The 16,716-nt window shown below is 37.4% G+C and overlaps 1 protein-coding gene across 1 annotated transcript in view; it reads left to right on the forward strand.

Annotated features, from left to right (window-relative positions):
- The window catches only part of LOC117011144 (roundabout homolog 1-like), a 237,818-nt gene extending 224,658 nt beyond the window's left edge, over positions 1–13,160 (forward strand). Inside the window, exons 3-4 of the mRNA XM_033086428.1 lie at positions 12,529–12,855; positions 13,135–13,160. Of these exons, the coding sequence (XP_032942319.1) occupies positions 12,529–12,855; positions 13,135–13,160 (353 nt within the window). The remainder of the gene's footprint in view (positions 1–12,528; positions 12,856–13,134) is intronic.
- Positions 13,161–16,716: the final 3,556 nt, after the last annotated feature.

Consider the following 16,716-nt stretch of genomic DNA (forward strand, 5'->3'; position numbering starts at 1 on the left):
AAGTATTACCTCAATCCTAAGCAGAGATACTTGTGCATAAGATAAAATTTGCTTCCTTATAGAAGTAGCTCTTTTTTTTTTTTTTTTTAAATCAGCATTACTCTGTCCTGGTTTAATTTGTTGGAAGGGAAACTCCGATATATAATCATACCTTAGAGTCTTGCAGACTGGAGAATAATGGCTTTCCTATGGCTTTCCTCAGCTGATGGAGCAAACTTAGTTAAATTGTTTTAGTCTAGCTACCTGTTTTTATAGGAGGCTGCTGCTGTTTTTCCACTTGCCTCTCTGTGTAGGGATATCTTAACTAGTGAAACAAGCCTGATGCAGAGAAGTAATCTCTTCTACCAGAACTATTGATAAAGTTAAAAAAAAAAAAAAGTTAGTAGTTCTGGGCACTCAGATTCCTGTAAGGTTTATTCATTTCTGGCAATAACCTATTTTTCTTTGCTGGTTGAAGCTCCTGGTTCAACCCTGTCATGGTGATTGCTGCTTGAAGTAATAATAAAAGTACTAATTCTTTTACCTTGTTTTCAAACAGCTCCTCTCCTTTAACATTTTTGAAGGCTTTGTCAGCATTTGTGTTTAAGTGTGTAAACCACAGGAACCTCTGCCTGCTTGCTCATGTTGATGTTGTGCTACGCATTAAAATCTTCTCAAATCATGCGGCTCCATTCTTCTCCTTTTCGCTTACTGTTTTTTTTAATCTTTCTTGCACAGCTCTATGGAGCTCTTGAGGTCTGTGTCTTTTCCAATGCTTTAGTATTCCTCTCTACTTTTGACTCAGCCTCATGGTTGTGTAGCACTCTTTTTCTCTTACCTCTCCCTTCTTCTTCCTTTTTCCATTTATGACCACTGAATATTGATCTGTGTTTCTCAGTACTGATCCTTTCACCAGAAGCCCTTATAATAATTATTCAAAAGCTAGTTGTTAAGCTAGCTATTTAAAAATAAGAATAAAATAATAAAAGTAATAGAAAATAGACCCCTGACATTTTATGTTAATTTTTAAACTTTTTTTCTTACTTTTAAAAATGTTCTTCATTTCTTTAAACCTTATCATCAACAATGATAAGCTACTGCTATTTTTCAACTTTTTTTACATTCCATAATGAGCTTCAGTAGACATTTGACAGCATTTTTGTTTATCTGTAGAGTTCTCACACTTAGCATGCTATGTAAGGTATAAACATTGTCTTCATTAATGTCCTGGATATGTCAGAATTTGCTTTTAAGGTTGGAAATTGACTGAGGTGGGCTGCATTCCTCTAGGAATTTGTTACTAATCCTTTAAAAGGCCATTTCAAATATTTTGTTTTCTTTAAAGTATAAATGACTTCAGACAGCTATCCCTGAAATTGTGGTTCAGTATTTTGTCATGAAAAAGTCAATAACTTGCTGAAAACTGGTGTTACTTAAATATCTTTCTTGAGTGTGCCTATTATATAGAACATCTCAAAAGCTTTGTTTTATATATTTAAATACATTTCAGGCTGCTGAACACCCAGGCTATTAGGCACAAGTTTTCTGAAGAATTCAGTATGAATATTCAGGAAAATAATCTGATAATATTTCTTTTTACCATTTCTTTCATCAGAAACAACTTGATAAACATGCTTTTTTTTTTCCCCTGTCAATTTGATATAGAGGCCCTGCTTTTAGCCACTGAATGAAGTCTTCCCTGTGATGTATTCAGGTGGTTTTGTACCATTTTCACACAACCAAACTGAAATCCTGCTGGAAAGGTGTAGGGGTGGCAGAGATGTTAGTTGACATTTCTGATCATTTTTCACTAGGTTTTCAGCAGTCATGCTGTGGGGTAGGACTTCACATCAAGATGATAGTGCTTCTTCATGAGAAGAAAAGTCAGTGCATGAGTCTTCTGGGCCCATACTTTTGTACATTTAAGGAAATCCTGGAATCTGGCTGTGTGTGATTCACCTGCAGTTGGATTCAGCTGAGCTTTTCAAAATTATGCTTTGTGCAAAGGTACAAGTAGGAACAAAGGTAAAAGAATTGGCTGTGTGGAAAATTTCAGATTTATCAGTTTGATTTTGGAATCAAAGAAACTTTTGAAGGTGCATAAACCAAACCCAGTGTGTGGGAAGATAGCTTGTAAGGATAGTACAGGAGGAAATTTTCCTCCATGACTTTCAGCTGTACTGATTACCAAGGAGTGGAAACAGCCTTGCCTGCCCAATGAGGATTATAAAAGAGTGAGTTAGCTAGTTAAGAGTTATAGTTGGAGCTTGAGAACCAGGGTGTGCTGCAGTTTGGGATGGAGTGTGCTGGCTGTGCTCTGAGGAAGGGACATGGGGCTGTGTAAGGGACAGACAAGGTAAGGAGATGCTGGGTGAGGGGCAGAGGGTTAGGTGGCTGAGTAAGGAATGGGTTGCCAGTCTTGTAGAAGGAAGAAGAAAACTTGAAGATGGGAGAGGAGTCAGTGCTGTGTGGAATTGCCTGAGAGAAGCTCATTGAGCAAAGGCACAAAAGGTTTTAATAAAGGACTGATGATGGTGTCAGTCCAGTCCATTCAGCATAATTGCTACAATGAGTGACAGGACAAGGGGACACAATCTCAAGCTGCACCCGTGCAGTTTCAGGCTGGACCTACATCAGGAAGGATTTCTTCACTGAAAGGGTTGTGAAACATTGGAATGCCCAGGGAGGTGGTGGAGTCACTGTCTCTGGAACTCTCTGGAACTCAGTGCTATGGTCTGGTTGACAAGATGGAGATCAGTCACAAGTTGCTCTTGATGATCTCAGAGGTACTTTCCAACTCAAAAGATCCTGTGATTTTTCTCAAGAAATTAAAACACAGTCAAAGGGAAAACTTTACAGTGTTTGTCAACAAAAGGTTATTTTGATGCCATTGATGGATAGAAGTTTACTTTAGATGAAATTCTGCTGTTTTGACAAATCTTTATATTGGGGAAAAGTTGGAATAAATACATATACCTTCAGTCATCCTGCAATGAATATAGTGTTGATTGCTATGCAGAGTAAGTTGTGAGGAGATTTTTATTGCTTTTCCCTGAAAGCATGTTATCTTTCATGCTTCTCACATTCACTTACTCAGCTTTATATTTGAATAAAAGTATATATTGGAAAAAGGGTAGGGCTAGATAAGCTTTCAGTAAGGGGTTATTTGAGTTACATGGTTTTAACCCTGATAAAACAGTTTAATTTCTACTGATCTGTACATTTTATGTAAAAGTGTAAACAACTTACTGATTTTTTTTTAATTGAATTTAAACTTCCATTCTTCCATATACAACAAAAACACGCCAGTGTCGTTAGGTCAGTAGCAGCTTGTAATATCTGGACTTTCTGTAATTGTCCAAACTTAATGTCATGCAAGAAATTAAATGGAATAAAAGAAAGCTGTTTAAATTCAATTTTTTTAGCCCATTAAAATATTAAGAATAGGGAAACTAAACTGCTTAATAATAATTTTTTTTGGCTTCCTTGTTAATAATTTCTAAATTAGTTAATCATTAAATATTTAAATTCAAGCTTATTTCTGAGCTGTGAACACCTAACATTTGGATTCATGGGGCCAGTTCTGATGTTTGATTCCCCCTTGCATCTGAAACAGATTTACAATCATCTTAAAAAGTATGATTTGAGACAGGTGTTTTGAATCATCATACTTCTCTTTAAATCCTGTTTGGGAACAAGAAAAAAGATGGCAACATCAGTTGTATGAGATGTACCAGAATGGGCCCAGGCACAGCCTAGGAGTGCTATTGATTGGGGTGTTAAAATACTTGTGTTGTCTCAGAGTTGAGCAATGTTCCCTGGCACAGCTGAGAAGAGAAAACCCCTGCTCCTATTGAGATTTCCTGTCTCTCTGGCTTCCCAATAGCTCTGCAGAAATGAGGATCCTTTTTCCCTTTGCTCAGCATCTTATACATCTCAACATGCAGTTGATCAATATCAGATTCAATCTCACACTGGAATCTGGAAGTGGAAACTAGTTTAGGAGCGTGGTAGAAGGTGACTTTGAAAGGTCTGGAAGAATGTTGGGGCAACCCATCTGAAGTATTAGGAAGAGAAAGTGTGTTTGTTTTTGGTGGTTTTAAAAAAGAATAACTCCAAAATGATGAATATCTTTAGATCTATTTTTGTGAATAATTATGATCATCCAAAGGGGTGTTTTGTTTGTCTATATAGATTAAGCTTTGGAATAAAATAGCCTAATGTGCTGTAATCGTGCCACAAATAGGTGAAATCTTTGACACTGATTATGGACAAACAAATGTCCAGGTGAGGTAAAAATTTCCTGTGTCAGTATGTCTGACATCTGATTTATCAACACATATATGAAGAAAAGTAATAAAATATACAACTGTATTAATGTAATAATAGTTTGTATAATGTATCTACGTAATTTTGAGTCTCAGGCATTGTCACTCAACTGGAAGTTCATTTGGTTCCTTCAGTGCAGCTAAGACTCCTCCTTTGGTTTCAGTGCACTCGTTGTTTTTCTCCAAGTTCTGTTTCCTGTCCCAAATGGCAAATCAGCAGTTCATAGCCAGTGAGATACTCTTCCAGTCTGGGATGAAACATGATCGAGGGCAAGGATTGAAGATAGAGAGCCTGACTGCCTCTTCTTTGTTTCCTAATCCTCCCTCCCTGCTCCACAGCAAACCAAGCCCTGGACCTGGCAATTCTGCTGTGACTCACAGGAGTCTCAGTCCCCACACTTCCCCATTTACCCTGTCTTCTCTTCTCAGGCTCCTGACAGCAGGTCAGAGCTGTCAGCCCTGCCTTTGCAGGGAATGCTATCTACCAGGGAAGGAAGAGGACAGGGCAGAAATTATTGTTCTGAGCTGTTTCTGATCTTCCCGCTGTGTCCCCACTCCCATGTTTAACCGCTGTTTTCGGTATCTTTCCAGCTCTGTTCTCCACAGAATTAACCAATTTTCATCAAATCCTATTACCTTAATATAGTTCAAGTATGTTTCCCTAGTAGTCTCCTAGCTGCTCTTTACTTCACCTCTACTTAACATTTGCACCCTTTCTGTAATCCTTTGCCACTCCTTTCCCCCATGCTCTTGACAGCCATTCCAGCAGCTCCCACCATGTCCCACTCTTTGTTCCTGCCTGAGCCCACTGTTCCCCTCCTCCTGCAGTTTGGTGTGGTCACTGCCAGCTTCTCACACCCAGATCTCCAGAGACCAGCACGCCTTCAGATACAGCTCAGCCATTCTCAGCCTTGTCCTCAGTGTCATCCCAGCGTAGAAAATATCTCCCAGCATTACTCCAGGCCTTCCAAAGACAAAAGGAGTAATGAAATAGACTTTATTACCATTGTGCTTGTTTTTGTTTTTGAGTATGGTGGAGATGCTCGCTGGGTCATAGCTAATTTTGCATTATTAATGAAAATATTTTTGTAATTTCATTAATGTTTCCCTTAAGGGAAAATACTATTCCTAACTCAACAGTTTGGTGTGGGATGTTGTTTTTATTGAAGGAGTTTTTGTTTCAAAAGTCAGTGCTCTAGATACTGACATCTCAGACTATTCCAGTATCCACCAAAGTCAGATGAGATAAATATCTTACCAGGAAGCACAACTGAGGGAAAGAAAAAATAAAACTGACCAGTTTATTACCCTGGGAACATTAGCTATTGCCTGGGGTTTTATGTAAATGTCAGCCTCTTACATGGTGCAATATAGATATTATTACTTTAAATTTATATTCTAGCTAATTTAATGAATAACCAGGTCAGGACTTATTTATGCTAACTGCTGCACAAACTAGTAGCATGTGTTCATGTACCAAAATTGAGTGTAAAGCTGAGTCTCTTGAAAATAAGTGGTTTGTTCAAGAGCAATTTGGAAGAGTTGAATTTAATTTTGGATGAAGAAACTAAAGCATGACTCTTACTGTTGCCACTTTGGGCTTCTTTGTTAAAAGTGATTATTTCAGGGAGCAAGTCTCTCTTAGCATCTCCTGGGAAATAAGTCCTTAGGAACATCAATGGAGACTCAGTAGCTGATCAATGTAGTATTTGCCTTTTTTTTCCCCCCATTCCCACCAGGCAGAGTATTTAAATAATGATAAGACCATTTACACAGATGATACATAAACTTTTATTTTTTTTTTTCTCCTTTATTTATTTAGCTTATTGCTACAATACTTCAACTAACTCCTGTTCAGTTGACCAGGTCATGAATATTGTGTAAATTGAATGTCTGTAACTTCCAATGTTTGGGTTACATCTCAGTGTAAGAGCCAGGCACGAGATCAGTCTGGATTTGAGGCATTTTTAGTACAGCTCCCATTTAATCTCTTATTTCAAAGAGACAGACAGACATGGCTTAAAACTCCAGGCGCTCTGTCATTACCCTAGATTTTTTTTTCCATAAGTGTACAGTAAATTACTGGTTTCTGACATCTCCTGATAGTGTGGTAGCTATGACAGAAATGCTATTGTAATTCATGGTGTCTTAACCTTGAAGTGTTTTTTTGTTGCTGTCTTTTTAGTGGGGAGAAATGTTTTATGGCTGTCTACAGATTTATTTTAAAAGTCATGGCCCACATTTTGTAATTAGATTCTGTTTTTAAAGCGAATTATTTTGCTTTACCCCAAAATATCCCTTAGTAGGAGAAATAATTTAAGAAAAAGTTGTTAATTTAATCTATGATTGAAATTTCAATAGCCATTAGAGGAAAAAAATGAGGATTCCTTGACACAGTGATGTAAACTGAAATAACAGCTTTTTCAGAGAACATCACAGTGATTTCATGGTGGGAGAGATCAGGTAGTGTCCAGGCCTTTTCTTTTCATTTACATCTTGCTCATCAGTTTTCCACAGTGTTCCCATAGAAAGAAATGGAGCATTTCTCTTCACTGGGAACATGTAGGGTAATTGCAGGTTCCCCTGATCCAAAGTGAGAGCCTTACTTGTCACATTTTATGGTATTTGTTGAAAAGAACTGGACCTATTCCCAGATCAGTGTTTGGAACAATTTACCTTGTCTTGAAATGCATTTCAATAAACCTGTAGTCCTGGGTGAGCATTAATCAGCTGATGTGACAGTGCTGTTAAATTCCAACTATGTGTTTTCCTCCTTAGTATATAAATATTCTTACACTTGCAGAGGAACACTTTTATTCACAAAAGTGCCATCCTTTTACAGGAGTTATGAGTGTGCAAAGTAATGGCAGGATTTAGGTAAAAAGTACCTACTTTGTTTTTCTAGAATATATGTTTAATGTTCAGGTGTTAGAAATGAACAGCTGCTGTAAATTAAACTGTGTCAAAGGCCTTCTTGCTCAGTCCAAAGTGATACCAGTGATATTCTGCAACCAGTGTTTCAGAAATAGCAGTTAATGCAATTTTTCTTATTTTGCTTTATGGCAAAGTAGAATTAGACAATGAAATTTCAGTTCTGATATAACTATTTTTGAAAAATCCAAATAGGCACAGCATTACTGTCTGTAATAATTACTTTGTCTTTGGTTATGAAAGGATGACACAAACCCTGAAAGGGAAATGTCAAAATAGTTGCTTTTTAATATGCAGGTTTTATAGCTACAAAGTTCAGGAAATCAGGTGTTTTACTGAAGCTGCACAAGGGTAATACACAAAGAATAGGAATATTAAAAGAATGGAGAAGTTGAGAGAAAGAAAATGAATGGGACAAAATCTCTGTGGATCTTCCTAGTTCTGTTGTTTTTCCTTGAAAATCATTTGTTGTCTATGCAACAAAGAAAACTCAGTAGGTGAGGTTAGCTGCAGGTACAGGGGCAGAAAAGCCACTTCGAGAAAAATACTTTGATTTATGCTTCAGTTGTTTTTGCCCTGTAGCATGATGTGATATTGTTTTGCCAATGTGTGCTTGAAATAGTACTCAAAGTCTGCTTGCCTCTGGAGGGTGTGTATGGTTTGGGTCTTCCATCTTCAAAAAGGATAAACTAGAATTTAAGACAAGGAAAAGGTGAGCAAATCTTATGAGGGGAAAACCATATAGAACTAGGTTTGTGACTTCTAAGAGCAACAATGGCACAGAATCCAAGAGGCTGGTAAAAAAGGAAAAGGTTGTAATTTGCAATCCAAAGGCATAAAATTCCAAGAAGTTTGTGGAGAGATCTGAATTATAGGGCACTTCCAGCACATGAAGAAGGAGGTATTTACTATTTGGGGGTATGTTTAACCTGAGGATTAGGGAGAGATTTCTAACCACTAGAGTGAGAGCCTTATGGAACATCTTTCCAGTCAACTTACATAAAGCCACAAAGATACTCTCCTCCACTTTCTGAAGAGTTTCTGGAAGATGTTAACTTAGTAGTGGAAACACTGGGGAATTGGGGATGCTCTTGTGTTCTGATTAAGTATAATTGTTCACAAGGATCACCTAACACTGATTTTTAATGTGTGGTTTTGTTTGCTAGCATTTTACTAATAACTTTGATAGCAATTAGGCCAGTTACTCAGATCTTACATAGGCTTTCAATAATGAGGGAAAAAAAAAAAAATCAAGGTTCTTGTGCTCCGAAAATCAATGTTAAATGCAGTGTTTGTGGAATGGAAAAGAAACAGGACCAAGAGTATACTGACCCTTAGGAATTTGGCTAAGGATACAATCTGTCATGCAGTATTTTATAATATTTATGATAGGTTACTATTTAGATATATAGATCTTGGGAAATGAGATTTTCCATATCCATCTGAGCTCAGGTTTAGATCAACTGATGCAGTTTCTTCCAATAGCACAGAACTTTTTTTGTTTTCTCCCAGAGGAGAACATGTTTTTACACAGTGTTTTAACTCCTGATACCAGCAGCTTTCATATTTAAATACACTCCCTACTGCTTATCAATAAGTTTTGTTTTAATATGCTACCAACATGATGTTTTAAGGTGGAAATAAAGGCAAATCCTGGCTTCTAGGAGTTTGTAATTTATCCAATGTAAGTTTTCTTTGAACACACATCTGTTTATGTCACTGTTTGAATTCTTGTAAAAATTGTTGTGGCACAGTCCAAGAAACTGGAAACATGATTTCATATATTTGTTCTTTTAAGTAGCAACATGAAATAATTAGTGTGAGGTATTTTAATTGGTGGCATCCAATTGACTTTTTATGAAAGACTTGAATCATAATAAAAGCAGAGAACACAAGTTGGTTAGATCCTATAACCCAGTGCTGTCATCTTTGGGGAAAAGAAACAGCAACTCTGTTGTATATTAAATGGCAGATCCAGTATGCATTAGGTGCTCAGCTTTTGGAGATTTTTATTTTTTTTTAAATCAAATATCTTCTGGGAAGGATTTTTGACAGGAAAATTATAGGATTGGTGCCCACTCTAAGATTTATGTTGATAATTGAAGCTACTTCTCAATGAAACGTAAATGCAGCTTAGAGAAATAGCTAAAAGAAGAGGAAGATTAAAAAAAAAAAGAAAGTGTAGATATGTGGAAAGATTATAACTTGGTTGTCAAGGCCATTACACCCCTCAGGCAGTTGTCACTAAATCTGTGGTTAATGCTCACTATGTGCCAGTCGTCTAATCATGCAACTTTTGTCCCTGTCTGATTTAAGCAGTATTAGCAAATTTTCTAGAGAAATGTTACTTTATAAAATGCTAAGATGTAAAAAAAAAAAAAAAAAAAAATTAGATATTTCTGTCAATTATCTTCTCCAATATAATCCAGCAAAGATAAAAATATATATGAGCATTCCTGGATGATTGTGAAGGATTTTTTTTTTTCCCTGCTTAGGGTTTTGAGTCTCAGTTTTCAAGAAAGTTTATGGTCAGTCTTTATGCTTTCATTCTGTACAGTGCTTGAAGTACATGCACAGCCAGTTAAATGTCAGTGTGGAAAGCTTGCATCCAATATATCTGAAAATGGTATTTCATTTATTTGTGGTCTGGGCCAGGCTGACAGAAACAATAGGAGGTTTGTACTGTATTGTGTGCTGGCTAGCTAGCAGTGCCTGTGAAAATACAAACATGGTACATGCTAGCAGATGTCAAAACTTTGATTTTTTAAAAGTCTTCTTAAGTGCCTTTTAAATGTCTTACATTGAAATTGGCTTTTTACTTTTCCAGAGTGTCTTAAAGCAATTGATTTTAGCTCTGTAATCCTTTGTTTCAATGCCTTTCTTTGGGAATTACATAGGAAGTGAGTAAAAATAAAAACAAAATAAGGTTTTTAATCCCTCTCCAGGCAGTTTTACCTTTGAAAGAAACATTTGTAATTGGCCAGCCCACTTGCAAGGGCAGAAGTATTGAATGAGGGGTTTTTCACAAAAGCTGTGTAAAAGTTCAGGATGAGTAGACACAAATATAGCTTTGCAGTGACTGAGATGTTTTCTCAGGGAGCACAGAAGTCTATTCGAGGCTTTTTTAGCTGCTGCAAAAGACCAGTGCTGGTTGGCACGATTTTCTTTTCTTGTGCTCTTAGCTCTCCTTTCACTGCATTTGGCCTGTGCCAAACCTCTTGGAGGTGCTGCTGAAAATTTGGCTTTGGTGTGATGTGCAGGGGTGTGTGGCTTCTGTCTACCCAAACTTTATGTGAAGAGCAGGTTTATTGCTGTTTGAAGTGTTTTGTATTTAATGATCAGTAATGTTCATGTAAAATTACCCTGTTTTACTACATACAGAATGCAAATTTATGTCAATGCAGTCTGGCCATACTGACAGAGATTTTTGAGCATGTGGTAGTGCTAGCTGATTCGTTGCAGATTTAATTACCTTGAGGTGAAGAAAAGCTGAAATAAAATTAAAATTGTACATATTAGAGTACTTCTATTTTAGATGCATAAATATATATGTATGTATATATAAGGAGCATATTTAGTTTATATTTAAAACAGTAGTCCCTGGACCTCTCCTCTTCTTGTCTCCTTTCCCTGTTTCCATATCAGTTTATGGTCTATTAACCTGCAGTGAATACATCTTGTGTTTCTTTCTGGTGCTTCACAGCTGTTCAAACCCCATGTTATTAATGTTAATAAAGAGCCCTGGCATCTGAGATTTTAATAATCAGGAATTAGTGACCCAAGAGACTAATTTTTATCCATGGTAAAGTTGTGCTTCAAGAAAGAGAAAAATAGGGAAAACAGTAATTTGAATTTGAGTCAACATTTTAAAACCCTTAAAATTTTGATAGCTATTTGTTCTCAATTTGGAATTCTCTGGTACCCAGTAGGTTATCATACTCATCTGTGCTATGTATCTATGCATATTATTACTAGCGTTGTTAGTTTGTTGGGGTTTTTTGGTTCTGGTTTTTTTTCTCCCCTTTGTTTTGTGGTTTTTTTTTTTTTTGTTTGTTTGATTTGGGGTTTGCTTTCTTTTTTTAATGCAAGTTATCAGCTCAAGTTTTGAAATAGTCTGAAATTGAATGCTTTTCTAGATGAGCATCTTGTTTAGAAGTACCTTGTCTAGAAGAGTATCTTTTTTTGAATGTAACTTTTCTTTTGGGTTGGATACTCGTTCATCACACTTTTTTTCTAGATTGGAGACATCTAGAATTTTATAAAGTAAAAATTTTCCCTGAGGCATAAGAAGCACTCAGGACCTTTGTATGTTTATATATACACTTCTGTGGCACTATTTAACAAGGAACTTAAGATACAATGGTACAAGTGAAATAAAGCAACTCTGTGAGCACTGGAAATGTCAGAGTTAGTCTGCAGACATTGCATGACTTAATGGCCTTTCCAGAAGGTCGCATGAGGTTGGCTCTGGCTTTGGGTTATGGATTAGAAGTGCCAGTTCTGCTGGTTGAGGTTGTCTGATCTCTGTGGAGAGTCTGTAGGACTAGTTCTTGTAGTTCTAGATATGCATATGCATGTGTGTATAAATTTAGGTAGATTAATAGATCCATGTAAAGATTGATGTGATTTAGGAATGTGGCTGTTCACTAATATTAGGTCCCCTGTTGAAAAAGTGCTTTTGAACATAGTCACCTGGGAGAACTTTGCACGCAGTGAAGTGTACTTGTGGCCTGGATGGACAGACCCCTAGACTGCCCAGGAGACTGATGAGAGGGCTCCAAACTTGGCAATTAAAAATGAGGCACAGATTGGTGATCCAAAAATAAAGAGGATTCATTAATACAAAAATAACCAACTGGATGAAGGCATATATGGTACAAAGGGGTGCAAGGATAAACACAATTTATATAAGGTAGGCTAGAGGTGGAGTTTGAGAGTGAGGGTCCAATAGAAAAGAGGGAATATGCAAAATATTGCAGGACTTTTAAACCAATAACCTTACAGATAATTTTCTGGAGGTGATTAACATGCACGTGCAGGGGATGCTGGGAGTGAACCATTCTTGTCACTGTAACTGAAGTGGGTTTTCCCACGCCCTTCTGCTTCAGTCTTGGCAATACTTTATTTCACCCCAACACGCACTAAGGTTTTCTTTTGTGTACTTTAGGATGTTAATAGCCGCTCTTATTGAATGCTGTGCTAGGAGGTGATGGCTAAGTGGTTGTTTTGCAAAAGACCGTGACTGTACCTGGCAGGGATTTCCTAAGAAAAATTTGTTTTCACCTTGCAGGTTCCCGTCTGCGACAGGAAGATTTCCCGCCCCGGATCGTGGAGCACCCCTCGGATCTGATTGTTTCCAAAGGAGAACCAGCCACTCTGAACTGCAAAGCAGAGGGAAGGCCTACCCCCACCATCGAGTGGTACAAGGGGGGAGAAAGGGTGGAGACGGACAAGGATGACCCGCGCTCCCACCGCATGCTGCTGCCCAGCGGATCTTTGTTTTTCTTGCGCATCGTGCACGGGCGCAAGAGCCGGCCGGACGAAGGGGTCTACGTGTGCGTGGCCAGGAATTACCTGGGGGAAGCTGTAAGTCACAATGCATCGCTGGAGGTGGCAAGTAAGTACATTTTCTTGCTGCTCCCTCTGGTAACAACCGCTTGCTTTGATGGTGTTTGAAGATAAAAATAAGTGTGAGCTGCCTCTGAGGCAGTGACTTAAAAGCAGTGAAGGAATTGCACGGTTAATTATTATTTATACAGGGATAGGAAAATAGAAGGAGAGTCAGAAGATGTATCATATCACTGGAGGAATTAAAATGATTTTGTGCACTCTTGCTTCCATGAAACTGATTGCTTTATGTTTGTAAGATTTTGTATACATGTTTTTTCCTCTCCAGATAACTCTGCAATTTACAGTGTGTAATAGGAGGCAGGGTAGCCAGGATTTCATCTAACAGGGAAATTGTTGTTGCACAAATAAACACTGGAAAGAAAAATGGCAGATTTAGGAACAGATTTAGGCCCACAAAATTATCTCTCTGGTTTTAAGTATTTGGCGAACGGAAGGAGCAGTCAAGTACGTTGACATCACTTTGTAATGCTTATCTCTTCCTGTATATCCTTTAAACTCTTCTTGTTGTAGAGGAAGAGAGTGTACATTAAAGTGGTTTAAGCATTTGTATGGAGGGCCAAGTGTAGGTCAAAAAAAAATATCACTTTTTGGGGGTACTGAAGTATGAGAGGAAGCCTTGCAATTCAGAGTTCGGTATCTATTTTGAAGTGGCTTTTATAAGCTTCCTTTGTAATGTGTAGCAATTCACCTGGTGTCCTGCTGAAGAGCAGCACAGAACCGGGTGAGTCACTCTGGAAACACTAATCTCTGTTGACTGAATGATTCATGTTGTTAAGGAGCTCTGAAGAGGCTCCTATCTCTTAGATAAGTTAAGTGCCACCGTTGGTGTATAATTTTAGAAGGGTTACATTTTCATAAGCCTCACAGAAGGCCAAGGAAATAGACTATAAATTTGTGCATTTGCTTGAGCCCTCTGGCTAGTGTCTCACATTCAAGACAATCCTAAGGACTTTCATAACTACACCAGAAAGATCTCAAACTTCACATATAACAGGGTAGATATACATGATTAAGATCATGCTGTTTCCTTGTTAACTACTTCTAGTGATAAAAGTAATCAGTGTCTAGGTAGCTGGAAGTATGCTTATCCAGTGAATGTGTAACCTGTTTGAATCATACTCTGACTCCTTACTCCCAAATGCTATATCTGGTATCTTGTAAGTGTAATTTTGAGTGGCCATTACTGGTTGAGATCTTGATTTTTATCTAATTGCTATTTCATTTATTGCACTTCACGTTGGCTCTTAGAAAGAGTTTTAATGTGCTGTGCTTACTTAAGGTTCTTTTGGTTTGTGATGTACCTTGCAGTGATGTGTGAAATGCATGCAGTGTTTCTGTGTCTTCCACAACTTCTCATCAGAGCCCAGACATGTGGGGTGGACTTCAGTGATGGATGCACTGTGGCATGCATCAATTCAATTGGTACACAGTTATTAAATATATTTGTCACCCCGACTCAACTAATTTTCATGAGATTATATAGAGAGTCTTACCAACAGGGTCTGAATGTGAAATATTGATATTGCCACAAATTTTTTTAAGAGCTTCTGCCAATACTTAGACAAAAAAACTCAAACCACCTTCTTAAAAGTGTGTAAATGTACACTGTTTAACAATAATGTAGCATTAAATTGTTAATTCTGCTCAAAGTGGATCTCACTAGCCCTGGTATCAGAGCTTTTATCAAAAAATTACCACCAACAATACTGTGAAGGAAAAAAAATAATCACAATCTATATTTGGAAATAAGATTTGTAGGTATAGTGATATATAGTTTTAGTTGCATTACCAGGACATCATAGACAAAGAATTTTAACAGTAAAGGTTATTATTTTAGTAGAAAGGTAGTGATTTGACAGTGCAATAGCACCAAAACACTTTAAATAGCACAGAAGAGGTAAGGAACAAGGAAAGAGTTGAAGGCTGGTGGAATAAATTTGCATTAAATTAAAAAGCTCTGAATTAAAAGTGTAATGCTATCATCATTATAAACTGGAGCTACATTCACAGTGGATTGCTGCAAATCAGCAAACTGCTCTGTTTAGTTCTCAGTACACCTGTGCTGGGCACCAGAGCATTTACATTTGTATGCCTGTAGTCATGCAGAGTTGCTGCTTTAGAAATCCTTATGTTATAGTTTAAATTTTGTGTGTTCACAGAGACAAATTGCTTTTGTTTGGTTTCTACTTTCCACAAAGTACAGATGATTAAAAGCACTCATTATATGCTTTGATGCTACAATTTTAACTAAAAACCTTTTGTGAAACAGGAAACAGCATCATGTTTTGCAGTTTACCTGCTAACTCTGACTGAAAGAGGCAGCTTAAGTCTGCACCAGTTTGTTTCACAATGTGATTGGAAATTATCACTTTTCTTCCATCATCTCCTAGTAACACATTCAGTTAGATGAAGTTCCTTCACTTTACAGTGGGTGTTGTACACCTGACTTTAGATTCAGGTTAATACTAGAGTAAATTTTCATGTCTGTTATGCCTTCATGCAATGATTTTTCAACTTTTTAAGCAGTTCCTATGCTCTTCTTTTGAGTTTAATCCACAAAGAGAATTTGTTGCCTATCAGGTGGGCATTTTCTTTAAGCATACTGTGCTTAGATTCCACATTTGCAAAGAAGGAAATGTAGTGGGATTTCAAAGCTGCAAAGATTTCAGAAGATTTCACTGTATTAAAAGTTATCTTTTAAAAATACCTATGTATTTTAATAAATTTCCAAACAACTTTAGACTTGATTACCACAGGGGAGTAGTGCCTTAAATGAGAATTAAGGATAGTTTTCCCTCTACTTTGTCACTTTTAGTCATCAGCCTCTCCTTGGTGACTTGGCTGACATTTGCATGTCAATTTAATCCAGAGGATGCTGCATTTTCCTCCACTGATATATATCTAAGTAATGACAGTGTTAGTCCTCAATTAATACCATTGAACATGACCTAAATAACATCTATTATCAGCAAATTGAATTAAAGAAGTCTCTTATTCAACCTATGGCTCTTGTGACTCTTCCAGAATGCTTGAAGATGTTGTACGCCTACTCACAGCATTAAGGATTTGTTGTATCTTCTCCACAGTCCTATTTTATTTTATATAAAAATATTTGTGCAACTGTATTTGCTTAAGTTTCTGCAGTTATTACTTTGAAACTATGCCCCATTCCCTAAAAATCCTTAAAAAGAAGGTGATCATCTGCCTGGTGAAGAGTGGTATCCTAAATCTACCAAACATGTTCTTTAGCCAGCCACTTGGTATTTCAAGAATTAGAATCTTTCAGACACTTTGGAGATGAGTAAATGTACTCTCTATTGCACAACTCTGTGCAAACAAGCTTTGTAATTTAGTATTACATGACATTTTCCTTGTAATTTAGTTATATCTTCATAGATGGGAAGGAGGTAAATTTGCATAAACAGGAACTCAAATTTGAATCACAAGTCAGTCAAATAAGTGATGTAACTCAGGTTTAGCTGGGAGATTTTTTTATTTATTTATTTTAAGTTGACTGGTTTAATCTGTATTTGAAATCCCATTTCCACAACTTTTTGAAATGGAGAGTGGCAGAGTTGATTTGCAGAAGCGCGCAGCTCCTGCAGTGCAGCCCAGGAGGGGTGAGGCTGGGATAATCAGGTAACAGGCTGGAGGCATCCTCCAGACTGAGCCTGCTCCAAGCCCATTTCCCTCCCTCTTCCTGACTTCCTGAACTCAACCTTTTGATCACCAGAGACCTACTTAAATTAGCTCCATGTTTTGTTTCAGAGGACTGTGGCTGGTTTTGGATTACTGCCTACCAGTGACACGTTCTCTGGTGGTGAAAGGTCCTAAAGAAAGTGGAAAG

This window comes from Catharus ustulatus, chromosome 2 (assembly GCF_009819885.2).
Source record: "Catharus ustulatus isolate bCatUst1 chromosome 2, bCatUst1.pri.v2, whole genome shotgun sequence".
Taxonomy (NCBI): Eukaryota; Metazoa; Chordata; class Aves; order Passeriformes; family Turdidae; genus Catharus; species Catharus ustulatus.